At 38.7% G+C, this 16,319-nt stretch overlaps 1 protein-coding gene across 2 annotated transcripts in view; it reads right to left on the bottom strand.

Moving 5' to 3' along the window:
- The window catches only part of CMTM4 (CKLF like MARVEL transmembrane domain containing 4), a 55,135-nt gene that overhangs the window by 16,285 nt on the left and 22,531 nt on the right, over positions 1-16,319 (bottom strand). For both annotated transcript variants that reach the window (XR_013347602.1, XM_077830776.1), the window contains exon 2: positions 9,931-10,107. Coding sequence is in view for 1 of the 2 variants with exons in the window: in XM_077830776.1 (XP_077686902.1) it covers positions 9,931-10,107 (177 nt within the window). In the remaining variant the exon portion in view is untranslated. The remainder of the gene's footprint in view (positions 1-9,930; positions 10,108-16,319) is intronic.

Genomic DNA, 16,319 nt, shown 5'->3' with positions numbered 1-16,319 from the left:
GGTAGTTGGAGAGACTGTCTAAACGGAAGAAAGTATTTGTTATCATATTCTATTGAATTTTTCAAGGAAGTTATCAAGTTTCTCCCTCTGAAAAAAGCAGTGCTTCTCATTTCAAATGAAAAACATGACAGCCTCAAACTTTAAATGCTAAAATCTGGTTTGAAAAAGCTAAAGCCCAAAGGAAGAGAGGAAGCTATGGTGAGGATTCTAGAAGCAAAAGATGTTTTGTAAAAAAAAAAAAAAAAAAATTATATAGTAAGATGACAAAATGAGTAACCATAACAATAAAAAAGAATAAACTAATTGAAAAAAGATGTAGTTTCAAATCCGGCCACGATGTAACTGAAGTTTTTACCATTGTATTTATAGACAAAGTAAAACCACATCACACAGATAGAAGAATTTCAGCTGAAATTACAGCAAACTCATGAGACAGCAAGTTGCGCCATAAAATGGTGTTCAAAGCTGCTGTCCATAACAGAATAAACCCTAGGATCTGAGTCAAATCCACTCTAGTCTGCTACTGCTCCTTTACTCTCTCAGGAATAATTTAATGACAGATTGATTTGCTGTTGCTTGCTCATGATTTGTTATCTAATGGTCAGATTAACTGTCCTAATCAAAATGAAAGAAGCATCTAAAATTTGTTAGATAGTGACACTTTCAATGTAGTATCCACGGGGCAGGTATTTGACTAACAACAGTAGGTCCACAGGGCTTATTTTCAAAAGTCTGATCCCCATTGTATGCTACATATTTAGCACTGTGTCACATTTTTTGTGCCCACAACTGACAGAAAGTACACATATTAGTAACTAGGTGGCAAACTACCTGATGTGGATGGGTATTGGTCTGGCTCAAAAATCTCAGCAATGCTGAATGGCAGAGCAGGAGACAAGAGCGGGGGAGCGATCTGGAGTTATTATTTGTAGTACTACAGTACCTAGGAGACTAAGTCACGGATCATGATCCCAGGTGCTGTACAAACAGAACAAAAAGACAGTCTCTGCACCAAACAGCTTACAATATAAGACAAGGACAACAGATGGATACAGACCAAAGGGGGGAGTTCAAAGAAACAAGTCAGTATTTGTCACCATGATAAACAGTGGTCTCAGAACGCCAGCAGCCGGTTGTCATTTTTTTTAAATAGGCATCGTAGAAAAGGAGAGTTTTGGGAAGGTTGTGAAAGACAGTAACGAGTTAGTTTTGCAGATGTTTACGGAGGTATTGCCTTAGAACAAATTATACTCTTCCAGGCAACTGTACAAGCAGGAAATTACAATAGCGGCTGCGCAGATAAAGGTCTCATTAAAAAATGTTGTGATCCAATCTTCAGTCACACTAAATTTAACTGTGTGAGACCTACATTACCACCCATTTTTTCAACTGTGAAATTAAGACAAGGTTTTACTTTAATTGCATTTTTGAGTCTTCAGACTTCTTCAGACTTCCTGAGGGAGGGCTGAATGACATAAGCAGCAGAGCAGGGCACAACAAAGCAGTGTCCAGGCACTGACAAGATGCTCTAATGTGCTATTTAATCATCCCATAGTCTTTCACGTTTAAGAGTCAAGCATGGACAAGCAGAGGGAACCAGAGGCCTAACTGGAGTGGAGAGACTGAACAGAGGCTGTGAATTTGAAGAAGTCTGTTGCTGCTGATAGGCAGGAAGTAACTTCTGAAGAGCTGCAAAGGAACGGATAGGGAAAGAGCCTTTCCATTAAACACTCCAGATTGGGTCCATTGCCAGGAGCTGGCTCTCTTGCCAGTGGTGGGAGCGGCAGCGGCAGCCACGTGCCCTCACCCACTCATCTCCAAACCTGAACACATGTAATTTTCCAGGAGAAATTCTGGATGAAAACAGTTAGACTGCACAAGCCATCAGAAGCTATGTAAAGGCAAATCACGTATTTTTAAAATTCATTTACAAGGATACTTATTTTATAGGGGCGTTTTTACAGAATCCTTCTCTTTGCCATTCAATTCTTGAAATCCAAAAAGCTTACATTTAACTATTTTAACTTCCATCTAAATGTATATAATCTGGAAAAGAAACCTGCATTTCAGTGGAATGAGTTTGTCAAAAACCTGTTATAGAAGTTTGAGGTCTACCACTCTCCAAGTTAGTTTCTGCAAAATAGGGAGCTAAAACTAACATTTCCTTTTAGCTTCATTTTCATTGTCCAATGTCTCTAATTCTTTCCCCAAACCATCACTTTACTTTACAAGGTTTGGACTGTTTTCTCCTTGTTCCTGTGTGTAGCTATCAATTTGACGTTTATACGCATACCAGTCAGTCTGCTGAACACACTCTCCCTGATCACCCCATAATTTTACTGCGTAGTCATGTTATTAAACATCATATGATCACTTGCAGTGCAGTTACTAATGGAAACATGGTTTTCAAAGTAAAAATAAATCGTATAAAGAAACAACCAAATTAATGGTGTTAGAATCCAATTCCCACCCCTCTCACCTCCGTATTAATTTATTTTTACCCATGCAACAAAGAATGTATTCAAATACTGCAACTAAAAGAATTCAGGATTCATGTTAGAAATTTGTCCAAATGGGATGGGGTCCCACCCCTGGCAAGACAGTCAACAGCCAACATTTTCAGAAATGACTAATGATTTTGGGAGTTCACCACTTTCTGAAAATCAGGCCACTTTAAAGATATCTCAAATTGGGCAAATAGAAAAATTAGGTATCCGAAAAATCACTAGTTGCATCTGAAAATCTTGGCTAGTATTTTAAGGGACAAGACATGATTTTGTGCCATTGGAAGAGGCGATCAGGGTCCGATGATATCGTCCTTATATAGCTCTCGCCATTTCTGGGTGTTTGCATACGCTTTGCAGGAAGCAGTGTTTCTTGTATAAGAGTGACAAATTGTGCCGTTTCACTGGCTTTGTTGTACACATCACTAGCAATAGAAGCCAAGTGCTAGTAGTACTCCTTGCATTTAAGCTAAAGTTTTACTAGGGCATCCTTAGCAGAAGAACGCACCACCCATGACAATTAGAAAATTGTGAAACATCTAATGGGGATGGTGCACCTAGAACACAAGCCTACAGCATATAATAAACCCTGACAATGGCTCATAAATTAAGAGCATGAAAATGATGTATCTTCTTAAAGGACATCGCTGTGACAGATATGGCAATTTCCTGCAGTATCCTGGATAAACTTTACTGAATTAAGTTAAACTTTACTCAATAAAGTTTATATATCATTTTGGGCCAGGGATTGTATGTAATTCCATAGGGGAGGAGGACTACAGCTCTCCAACAACTAAAAATAGTGAGCAGCGATTAGTCAAATTAACTCAGATTGTAACACCTCACAAGAGGTACCACTTCCTGGTGAGATTTGCATATCCTGATTCAAACTGGATTCTCTAGCAAACCAACAAAGAAAGGACTTTTGGATAAACAGCCTGAGTTTAAACTGACTCAGCGCCTGATCGCGCAAATGGACAGGACCTTCTATCCAAAGCACTGTACCAATCCTTCCTGGAAAGGGTTGGAAGAACTTGACCTATTGATGGGTGTGCTTGTTCTGAGCCCAGGTGGTTATGAACTTGTAACTGCAGAAAAACCCCTTGGTGGGTTTGAAGAATTGATCACCAGTCAGAGCCATTTTTGGAGCTGGGGTGATTTATGGTAAGCTTACTAGCATGAGTGCAGGTTATTTTATTGTTTTTAATATGTTTTCTCCATAATGCTTTCACCGTAAGAATAAGTGAGCTTGCTTAGGAAAAGCTTATACCTATGGGCAATTATGCTGTTTATAGCCTTTGAAGAGAAGGCAAAGCAGACCAGCTGAAGCACTCTGACTTGCTGGGGAATTCCCAATGTAGGCAGCAAACTGTGCAGTCTGGAAATACCCCACTCAGGTGGGAGAGAGAGACCCATGTCTCTGCCCAAGAGAGGTATGAATGGGGAGCCCAAATCCTAAGAACAGGTGCCTCTGCAGGACCATGGAGGCAGAATACAGGTATAGTTGCCCTGAACTGTGACAACCTCTTTCTTGGCAGAAATAAAGATTAAAGACAACTTTTGCAGGTTCCCATTCAATATCTAAAAGTAGAAAAAGTCTGGTGTTCTTTAAAAGTCTCCTCTGTGATGCTCTTTAACCTACAACTTTGTAATTGAGATATTTAAAGCCAAGACTGATATAATAAAACAGTTTCTTCAGAGCAACATCACTTATTTTGCTGTCACCTACTTGGACATTTGATCCCATTGTTCCCCTCTGCAGCTTTTCTAAAAAACTCTACAAACCTGCTGAAGCATGTTTTCAAGCAACATGAATATCCAGTGCTCAATCTTCATGTTCAATGAACCTGTGTTTGTTAACTGGTATCGGACACAGAATTGAGGGAAACAAGAGCCAACATTGCAATCCAGGCAGATTTGATGTTAAAAACCCTAATACATGCTGATCTTCTAATATGCTTGAAAATTGCTGGCCTTGTGTTTGTTTTAGATATAAACAAATCACTGACTAACATGAATAGATATAACCAAAGTCAGATACTCAACAGTATAATAAACATTCTAGTTGGAGCAACTAGTTATGTAAGCAGAAATTAAATGTGACATACTAAGTCACAAAAAAGTCCATTTTATTAATAGAATAACTAAAGATCTGTATCTGCAACAACTCTGCTTATATCCCCTCATCCAAGAGATTGCTGAACTTTAGCATGCTGGACTGCCTGCTACAGCAATTAATGATGATCTGCAAACTCACCACCCCCATCTTTACTGAGGAAGTTTTGATTTCTCTTAGTTCTGACAGAGACATTGTGGCTTTGGGAAATTATTGTAAAACTACTGCAGATCTCTGTAGTAACAATCGTCCTCTATGGCAACATAGGACAAGATTCTAATACTGAGACTATATACCTGGTAACCCAGGTGCAGGGCTTTCAAAACTTCTAGATTTTATGTTCTTTTGTTACATTTTCCACTCTTGGTCCTAACTAGTCATACAATCCTTGTTTGTGTTCCATGTCACTGTGTGTTTCAACATAGTTCTGCCAAACTATGACCCTCTGTATGCAAACCCACAACAAATTCCACTTGTACCTCACTTATGTATTTCACCCTGTCCAAGTAGCTTATGATTCAAATAATAAACAGATAATGAACACACTTTGCGAAATGTAGTTATACTAACCACTTTGTTATGAGTAATTTGTTTGAAACATTTCTAAGCAGTTACAATGCCTATGGGATATCTGGAACATGTGTAGAAGCATACATCACATTCCTTGATGCTACGTTCAAGTATCCTTGCAAAATAGCATGAACATCTCAGCTGTGTATCACTGAGGGAAATGGAAATTTCCATGGTCATTTCCCCCAAGTCCTCACATCTCATGGTAATGTTGATAATCCTACGCAGTACAGAGGAATGACTGATCCATTTTTTATCTCACTGTCACAGATATACAATTTTTAGCTCTTTCCAGAGAAGTTTCTTTCCTAGCTCCAGAAATCCCACGTTCCTTTCATAGACTGCATCTCAGTAACATTTAGGTGGCAGTTGCATTTCTAATTAGGATGAAAACAAAACACTGTTGCTGAAATGGCTGAAAATGTAAGAGCCACAAAATGATGTATTTTGTAATATTTGCGTATCTATGCTAGATGTTAGCAGACTGGTGCATTTTTACCATAGACAGAGGAGCATTTTTTCTTATTGTAGCAAACACTGGTGTTGCTAGTAAGGATTACTGTCACTAACAGGCTGGCCTAGTTATGGATAAGACTGGTGTAAGGGCACAGATGCAAATTTGCTCCCCAAAGAAAACACGATATTTGTATGCTGTACTCTTATGCTGTAGGCTATGGGTTTCAAGTACTATTTCAATGAACAGATAGAATGGGGGTTAAAACGAAGACAGAGTCTCAATGTTTCCGGATATTAAATGAAAAAAGGTTATTTACTGAAAATCTGCATAATCTCAGTTTGCTACACCCAACCAGCAGCAGCTGATGCATCTTTGCTGGCACAGATGCCCAGTTTGCTACCATCTATGGCCCATGGTAAAATGCTGGGGCATTGATCAACTGATCCATAAAGAAAGACCAATTTTTACAACATACTACAGGGCCCATGGGAGTGGACTAGATGACCTAATTATTTTCTTCTTTAATTTCTAGGTTTATTGAGGATAAACTGTTTGCACAGGAAGTTTGTTATACAGATGGCTGCATCTCAGATAAGGTTAGGAAAGAGTCATAACACTACAAATTACTCAAAAGGCTAAAAATAATGTGGCATGTTTGAACCTCTGTACTGCCAGAGCAGCCTCTGTAACTATGTTACATTAAACTTCAAAAACCTTCAGTTAGTCTTTAGATAAGGAAACACCATCCTGAAATTGATGATTAACTGAACAGGTACTGAAACTAATGAAACTTTAAATAGATAGGAATATGCATGGGCTCCTGAACACTGTTGAGAAATGATGAAGGTTGTCATTATTGAAAATGCTTTTAGTAGATTGTGTCAAACATGAAAGGTGGCATAATTCCTAAAATAACTGTCAGATTATAGAAAAAGCACCACAATATTTTCTCTGAGAAAAAAATGTAAAGCACACAATCTGCCACATGAACAAAATACGGTTAATGTGTGTGTACAGCCTATATTAGAAACACCAAACATATTTCATCTGAAATTGCTGAATTGCATAAGACAAAATCAACGTAGCCAGAAAGCACAGATAAAATTCTTCTTGTACTACAGGGGCATCCTAACTTTGCCCAACTGTGCCAGGAGCTTGAAGGCCTCAATTTGCATGCATACCAGAGCAGCCAGGAGCTATCCTAATTATTAAGATTGCAGCGTAGAATTCTCCAGATCACAGGTCCCAACAAACTATCCTGCAGGTGCTTACCTCAACATGGAGAGCTGGGGAACAAGGATGGTCTTGGATTACTGGGAGTCAGCAATTTCCAGGTCTATTTGCAGCTCTGCCACAGACTTCCTATATAACCTTGGAAAATTTGCATCTGTGCCCTTACACCAGTCTTTAACCCTTCTGAGGACTTGTCTACACTTGCAGCACTGTGCTGTAGTGCTTAGTGAAGATGCTACCTATGCCAACGGGAGAGCTTCACCCATCTGCATAGGTATTCCACATCCCCAAGAGTGATGTAGTTATCCTAACATAAATTGGTAGTGTAGACCAAGCCACAGTCTCAGTTATTATGTGGGTTATAAAAAGTACTTATCTCACAAGAGTAGTAGTGCAAAGTTTACTTGGTGTTTGTAAAACACACTGAAATACTTGAACAGAAAGTGCTATAGAAATGCTACTGAAGTATTACTGTATGTCTCTGTTGACCACACCTAGGTAGTGAAGCAAGGGCATCTGCAATCCACTCCATTTGTGGCCTTCAGGCTGCGCTCTGGCCACTCAATACAGTACTGTATACCTTATACTTCACTAAAATAGTACCTATGGGCAGACAGACTTCAGCATAGTGTTTTAAGACAAGACATAGAAATTTGGTCAAAATACCCTAGTCAAATCAGTTGAATACTAATAGTCTATCACAATTTCATACAAGGTAGGTCCATGCACTACACTGTCAGGTATTGCTACAAGCTCTCCCATGTCAAACACTACTGTGTATGTATGCAAATGTAGGGGAAGTATCTTCAGTAAGAATTCTTACTAAATCCAGTACTACAGATCATAACTACAATATAACTGAGATTATACCTTTTAGTTTGGGCAAATGGAATAAAGCCCTAAAATAAACCTTCAGTTCACTATTAGAACAGCAATACAACAAACTGAAAACCCAAACAAAACGCTCTATTTTTAGTTAATAGATTTTAAATCCCTTCTTTTCAAAGATCTCTATCAGAGTCTTATGCTAGAGATGGATTTCTCATTCTGAGTACAACTATATTTGTCATCACTTGACTATTCAAACCAGTAAGTACCAAGAGTGGTTGAAAGGACCTTGTACTTAAACAGTTCACATTTACTGCATTATTGGAGGGGGTTGGGGAGGGGCCTCAGGTCGACCTTCTCTACCCAAGTGCATTCATGATCCAGTCAAAATCCTCTTGCAAGCAGTAAAAGCACTAACTAACATGCAGGGCCAAATCCCACCATTATTTATGCTTATCTATACAAAACCACTGAGGTCAATGGAGTTACGTGGCTGTACACGAGGGCAGTTCTGATCCACACATGCGGATTTATTTCTATCAGAAATTTTTTAAAAAAAAATAGATGTTCGGGCTTCTTCAAGAAGCAGTCTTTAGCTGAGTCATGAATACTATCTGTATTACCCAGCAATCATTGTCAGGCTTGCTTCAGAGTAATACGCATGAAATCTAGTATTTACGCTACATCCTAGGCAATAATGAGGTCATCATAAGCAGAGCTGCCAAGTCTTATTTATCACACATGACTTTCTCGTGCACTTGGCAGCGCTACCCGACATTCCCACCTCACAGTGGAGACATCATGCATCCAGTTGGGCTACAAGAATGGCCTGCCATTGTTACTGTTGATTGTCAGGGGCCACTGTGGTACAAGCAGCCAGCCATCTCCCCTCTCCTTGCTGAATCATGGGTAGGAGCAGGCAGACCAGAATGGAGACAGAAGATGAGGGGCCCTGACACAAGCCCCATGTTTCCCCAACTTCCTTTCCTCCCAAAACTCATTCAGCTTACTACCCAGACACTATTCACCCTTATCCACCTTCCGACCCAGTCACTTCCTCAGCACCCCCTAGTATCCCCAGCCACTTTCCCCCATGCAGCTATGCATCCCCCAATTGCCAGTTTTTGTGCATCTCCATTTCCTACCACTAGCATGGTTCAGAACTGGATGTGTTGATGTTTATGGATATATGAAAGTTGTTTGCAAATATGCAAATTGTCTGTTAAGTAATTTGGAAAAAATGTCACACACTGAGCAGCAAAAATCTGGCAGCTTTGCTAAGGTTAGGGATGGCTGATCCACTGGGACTGCAGGCCTAAATGTACAACTGCAACAGCAACTTATAGTAGATTACTACAGTGCTGGTGATAAGACAGAACAGAGGCCAGAACAAAGGAGCCTATAGACTCATTTCCTCAGATGAGCTGCAAACAGATATGTCCAAAAGTTAATACAGATGTAGGTGCTCAGTGGATCTACATGCTGACATACGTGCTCATTTCAGGCAACCACGTCTGAAAGTTAGGCTCATAGCAAGCAAGAAAATGAAGATACACATTCATTCTGGGTGTGTTTCTGGCAATTTTTTCCCCACCCCCAAATTTCTTGTATTTGTGAACATGAAGACTGCTAGTCTGTTTCTTATAGTCTCTAGGTATGTAACCAAGTTAACTCAGTTGACTTCTTGCTGACAGTGCAATTTCCCCCCATAACAACACAATGCTTGCATTCATGTTTACAAGCGATTTAGCATATACCCTCACTCAGAGTGTCAAAAAACAGCAGCAGGTTATTACAAACGTATTTGCCATACATTTCAACAACTTTTTGTATTGATTTACAGATCTAATAAAATGGATTTCTAATTATTTTTTGGACAGCATTTCTCAAAGTTATACTGTTTAAGAGTATTTTTTCCCACCTCAGACATAAATAATAAATGTTGGGACCGCTAAAAAGGCTCTCTTTCAGAGGAGGAGAAATTGCTAGAAGACAATTCCAGATTTATTTAATTTAACATCCCATAATCTCATTACATTTTCAAAGACTCACTACGCCGTGGGTGTTCATATTGGACACAAGTAAGATATATATTTTACTCAGTATACATAGCATTTATTCAGGATCTTAAATTTCAGTAAAAGACGGGCAGAGTTTAAAGAACAAACTTAAAATGTTTATTCAGCTATTTTTACAATATGAAGATTTGGATGAGAACTTACTGTAAGATTCCAGTTGATCTGTGGTATTCTTGTGTGAAGATTTAGACTGAACATAAGCAATAAAGCTCCAGTAACTACAAATGCGCTACAGCTCACAAACTCAAAGAAATAAAGGCCTTGGCAAGGGGAGCATTCCATGATGGTCTCTATGCAGATGAATGCAATCAGTGCCAAAACCTAGGGAAAAAAACAAATGGAAAAAATATAAATAGATTTCCACATTTTGAAAATAGCCACAAGTATTCCTGAAATTTCCATTGGGAACATGATCAGTTTACTCTCAAGAATGTACAATTTTAGTTTAGAATAGGGCACTACTTGAAAGCAAGAATAAATGGAATTAGGGCAAGACTTTTTGGGTACTTCGTGTATTACAAAACTTGTAGTAACAAAATTATACTGATCTAAAGTCAACGAAGCCACTGGTCCTGGGCTATCGAAAAAAGAACTCTCTTTTCTAAGCCCAACAGTATAAAGTGTAAACGATAAAGCAAACATTTTATTTCCTTTTTAAATTCTTCATATGTCTTTTCAGAATTTGTCTTTTAAATTCTTCATATGTCTTTTCAGAAAATATCCAACTGATTTTGCTTATTAGTACCAACAACATCCGGATCAATACCATTTTAAAATGCCTTTTCCCATTACGTTTATTTCAAGGGTCAGTCAACTTAAAAATCTAGTCAGTTTAAATAAAAATTTTAGAATAGCTTCAAATGTTCTCCACGAACCTCACCCTATCGTTATGATTTGAAATTCCCTACTTCTGCAAATACTTAATTTCCCTCCCCCCCCCCCCCGATCCTTTGTTGTTGAGTTACAGCCTCACATAAAGAAAAAAAGAGTCTAAAGTCCTGATCCTGCAAATGCTTACACTCTTTAAAGTTTGTGCAGGGAACAATCCCATTGAATTCAATGAAGGTGTAAAGTTAAGGACATGCATAAGTCCTAAGTGTTTGCAAGACTGGTGCTTAGCTGACTATGCAGAGGATAGAGTGAAATATACTCCGTAAAATGAACAAAACTAAAATATTAGAAAAAAGGAATCTCTCAGATATAGTAGTCTTAACCATAATAGGTATAATTCAGGCATAAATGCAATTTTCATGTTGACAATTCCCCTTTAAAAATAACTTGTGGAAAAAAAATTGGGCAGGTGCCTTCTTGGTTCTTTGTATGTTGTGAAAATTTGGGAACTTTATCTGTTCAGAGTAAGAATCCTGGTTTTACTATGAAATTATTAGAAAATTGCTTTATCAGGGAAAGCCTCTAGGTTGGAATCCATCCCTTACTGACAAGGACTGAGTACCAACAAGGCACAATGGAGAGTCATTAACCTTAACAACTGCACTCTGACTGAACCACTGGTATGCTAAGGAGGGCGGCTGGAGCAGGGAGAAGTTATTTCCTTCAGCTTGTCTGCAGTGGGCTGAAGAAGCGAAGATGGAGAACACCAGCAGCAGAACAAAGGAACCAGGTGTTGGTAGGGGGCCGCAACAAACTTGAGAGACTCTCTGAGGCAGGGACAGGAACTTTGGGCAGGAGAGGGGAAAGAGAGAAGCAGGTTTTCATACCAGGGAAAGCTGTTTAACTGCAACTGGCCAGTCAGAGAAAGCTGACCTAGAGGGAGGCTCCGTGTCTTTGAAGGGAAGTCATAAGCTGGAGAGGAAGGATTGTAGTCACCCCAGAGGATTCTTCCCAAGCCCAAAGAACACTTCAGAGCTGTGAAAAACCTGAGGCAGGGAAATGCCTAGAGGTGTGTTTATTATTTTACATGGATCTGTGTTTCTCATGCTATTAGGTAAAGAATAATGGTGTTTTAGAATCCTGTGCCAAGTCTATCTGTGTCTGTTCACTTCACTATCACATGCCCCTGAAGAGGTAAACTGTAAACCCAGGGTTCCAACATGGCTGGAGTTCTGGGAGAGAATATGTTTAAACTGCGATGGAGTCTAAGGGGCCAGCACGGTCCCAGGGGCTAGGCAGTTGGTCTGTGGGGTCTCCGTTCTCAGAATGGGATGCTAGACAGAATCTGTATCCCAATAGCATGCCGAGAGACCCCACACCAGGGACAGTGTCTGGACTCCATTCCGACTCTGGAGGCTTAAAGCACAAGGGGCCCAGTGAGGTGGATCCCCTCATAGCAGTCGAGTGAGTGTCCAACAGGAGTTGAACCAGATCTGTGTCATATATAACGGCCTGAAAGGATGTTTGATTTTGATTACCCACCTCACTCCAAAAAAAAGGTGTTCCCTCCCCCGCTTCTCAGAAATTCTGTTTAGCCTGGAAGATCCTACAGTGACTAGAGAACTAGCAAGATAACATCACTAGAGTCCTAAGAGATGAAAATTAAGCAACTATGGGGAGGTGGGAGTTTTTAGTCAGACTGTTTAAACTCTATTTCTGTGTTAGTTTCTAAATGTAAAACACTAGGAGAAATATAACTTTCAAGCCTTCTTTATATATCAAACAGCAAAGAGTACCAAAAGACTATTGGACCCATAAGAGAAGGGGAAATTCTATCCCCACTGAACTTAATTGCAAAACTTCCAGAGACTTCAATGGGGCAATGCTGTGCATACAATTCTCTTCCCATATTCTTACCCTAGACTCTAAACACTGAGTCAGTAATTACAACTTTGGCAAACACTATATAACTCTATTCCAAGCACACACTTTTCTCCTCTGGCCTGCCTCAAGGCTAGTATCACCAGTTTCATCAGCTCAGTCAGGCATGATCAGGACTTAATCAGACTAGCACTTTTTGAAGTGCTCTCCCATTTCAGCTCTCACAACAATTTCTGTGAGGTCCTCACATCTGTTGTAGTTAGAAATGTTAAGTTAACCAGGGCAAGTCAGCTATGGGATCGTAGGACTTCTGCCAAAAGGAATGAGTTGGTGAAAACAGAATTGTTCATGTCCAATATCCCTTCCTACACTGGTTTTAGATATCCTAGATGATTTTCTGTAATTACTGCCTAATGCCTTTAGAGATTTTAAAAAAAGAAAAACATGAATATTTTATGTTCTGTTCTTTGTTCTCCCTCTATAACTTCTCTAAAACATGATCCTTGATTAAGGCAGAGACTCACCTCTCCTCATCTGAGAAACCCTATTGTGAGAGGAAAGATGGTCCAGTGCTTAGGGCACTAGCCCGGGACTCAGGAGACATGGGCTCAATTTTCTGCTTTGCCACAGACTTCCTGTGTGAACTTGGGCAAGTCTCTGGTTCCCAGTTCCCCATCTAAAACAGAAATAATAGGACTTCTCTCCCTCAAATGGATGTCCAGGGTAAACACATTAAAACTTGTATGATACTAATGTAATGGGGGGCATATAAGCACTTGCAGGACACGTATAAAACTGAAGAATTAAAGTTAGCCTAAGTTTAATTAAGAAAATAACATTTTCTTATAGTTCGTGGCCAGGAGGGAAAAGGTCCTAATCAGCAGGTCAATGAAGGCTGTGAGAATAGTAAGTATTACCTGTAGTATGGGAAGGACATATGGTTCCAAAAGTAAAAGAACTGCAGTAACAAGACAAAGAAAAACAATCTTAAATAAACAAGCTCAAACCTTTACCACTGTTCTGCTGGTAAGCAAGGAGGGAGGAAGAAGATAAGAAAGGAAAGGCCTTGGGAAGAAAGGAGGCTGTGAATCTTATCTAGATTAACACTAGACAAAAGGGTAAATTGTCTCAAATTGGTTTTTAGCTGAAGTCACTACAGTAATTGGCAATGCCATCACTTGTTTGTGAAAGGGTATAAAAAGCAAACTCTTAAAGGGGTCCATTGCTAATACCTGCCTGACCACGTTGGAGCCAACCAACATGGGTCTAAGCACCCCAGGTTTAGCCTGTTTGTAAGTATCTTGATCAAATGCTTATAAATGTTTTGTTACTGTTTTGATGTAGTAAATTGCTTATTATTTAGGCTTTTTAGGTATGTTTACAGCTGTTGTATAAGTACCATTTGGCTTTTGGATTTAATGAAGGAATTATTTAATTTAAATTTAATTTATGGTTAAATTAGTGTTTGATGGTTTCTGTATCAATATCAATAATTTCAAGGAAATTCATATTATGTCTTGTTTCTGTCTACTTCTTCATTGTGGTGTGACTATATGTTTAGATTTAAAGAACAACATAGGCACTTACTAAGACTCAACTCAATCCAACCCTTACGAACACAATCTCTCCATCACTACTACAAAAAACACCTAAGCAAAAAAGTCCAGTCACAAAAAGTCACAATCAATTTCTGCTAGCTCAGGTATGTCTACACATGTTGCAATCACAGGTATGTCTAAACAATATTCTAGAACTGAGCACAGTGTAAACAAACATGTTAAAACACTGAATATAACTGCAAGGTTTGGGTCCAACCTTGAGGTTAAATAGCAGAAAGAAAACCTGTCAATCACAGTGGCTATATACAAAAGTCAAACTTTGATGTGAAGAGTCTGCTAAACTAAAAGCAGAATAGTCTGCCGGGAGGTGGCCTGATCTTGCATTATGAACACATAATAAAGTCTAACATTACTGTAAATAGCTGCCTCACAATTGACACTAATTTGAATTACTAACTTCAAAGGAAGAGAGCGCTTTTATGAACCTTCAATTTATTCATGAGCATTAATATCAAGCTTTTGCAACTAAACTTGAGCTGTTAATTGGCTAAATTTTAAACTCTTTTAGAAGTTCCATTGAACAGCCTCACACATCATGATTTATATAACTGCAGTCGAAAAACAGCTCCAAGAGCCTTTTTAAAATGCTTTCAAGTGTTTTATATTATAATAAATGTTTTTTACAACATTCTCTAGATAGATTACAGTACATGATTCTGTGCAAGTCTAACCCCATTCCTAAAGTATACACAATACATAATTGTGCCACAGTAACCAAAAAAATTCGATAGGAGGGGCTAAAAACTGGGTCAGATTGATCATTACAACCGGCAACTACCGTGCAGCATATGGAGTCTTTTTGTTCTGCTGATGAACTAATTTTCCCATATGTATTCATCTCAACAGTAAGCTTAAAAGGAAACCATCGCCTTTATACAAAATTAGAGACAAACATATGGTAAAAGACACCTAGGATGATGAATTTTGCACGAAATGTGTTAATTTCCTAGTCCTGAGTTATGACGTATAAGAAAGTACTAAAACTTGAGCAATTATTACTTGTAGACTGCACTTTATTAGGAGAAAGGGCATTTACATGTGACACACACTCTTTTAAGTAAAGTGCTATACCTATATAAATGGACTGAAAACAAAATCATGTGGTGTTAGCATAATCATTTAAGCAAAATGTTATTGCATTAACTTGGAATTATGCATGTTTTCTTAGTGGGCCAACATTGATCTTTCTTGGAGGAAAAACAGGATTAAAAATTGATAAAAAGGAATTGCAGCTGCTTCATCTTAGGGTACAAACATTGAAAGTAAAGTTAAAGGTGAGACTTTCAAAAGCATTCAAATGTTGGCATAACTCTGCTCCCACTTAATGGAATTTTACCACTGCCTTTAATGGAAGAAGAGTTAGGCCAACACCTAACCTGTGAAAAATTGGAGTATCCCTATTCTCAGATCCAGTGCATGGCCTAAAGCAGTCAGGTTCACCCATTACAGAGAAAGTCCTTCTGAGCCCCTGTACCCTTCAGCTGGACCATGCTCAATCACTTGAGATGATGCACGTGCAATTTGGTCAGCACAAGGAGCTGCAAGAGGCTTGCACATGTTAAGTGAGAATGGAATCTTTCAAAATTTTAGCTGCTGAAAGTCAAAGAAGTCTCTAATGAGCACATGGAAACTGCAGCTTTTCAAAGCCTTAAAACTTGGCCAAATTGGGCAAATTTTCATAGGGATGGCAAAAGGCACAACCCTAAAAATAAATAAATAAATAAATAAATAAAAAGTCATTCCCTGCCAAATTTCAAGTTTCTGCTCCAAAGCATGGGGTATTAGAGCAGTTCAAAGAAAAAGGTCACAGGAATATATATTTTAAACCATGGGCAAAACAGTATTTCCCCCCAGTCTTGTTTTCAGAAACAGCTGAACCATTTTGCCTAAAATTTAAATACATAAATAAATAAAATAAATTAAAATTCTGCCAAACATGAAAAATTTAAGTTCAAACTGTTAAAGATTAGCAAAGTTAAAAGCAACTGAAAAACAGCACTGTATAATGGGATATGTCAGACAACGCTAATAGTTAGTGCTACTAGCCCAGCCTGAAATAAGGAAAACAGGAGTATAAAATGTCTTCAGACACTTAGTTTTATAGAGAAGTTATTGGAGAATAAAAATGTAAGGATTAAGCTACAAAGAAAGTGGAGAGGAAAATTTTAAAGAAAAGTACGTTAGTGGGCAGAGGGTTCTTTC

This window comes from Eretmochelys imbricata, chromosome 12 (genome assembly GCF_965152235.1).
Source record: "Eretmochelys imbricata isolate rEreImb1 chromosome 12, rEreImb1.hap1, whole genome shotgun sequence".
Lineage (NCBI taxonomy): Eukaryota > Metazoa > Chordata > Testudines > Cheloniidae > Eretmochelys > Eretmochelys imbricata.
This window is presented reverse-complemented; position numbering and strand designations above follow the sequence as displayed.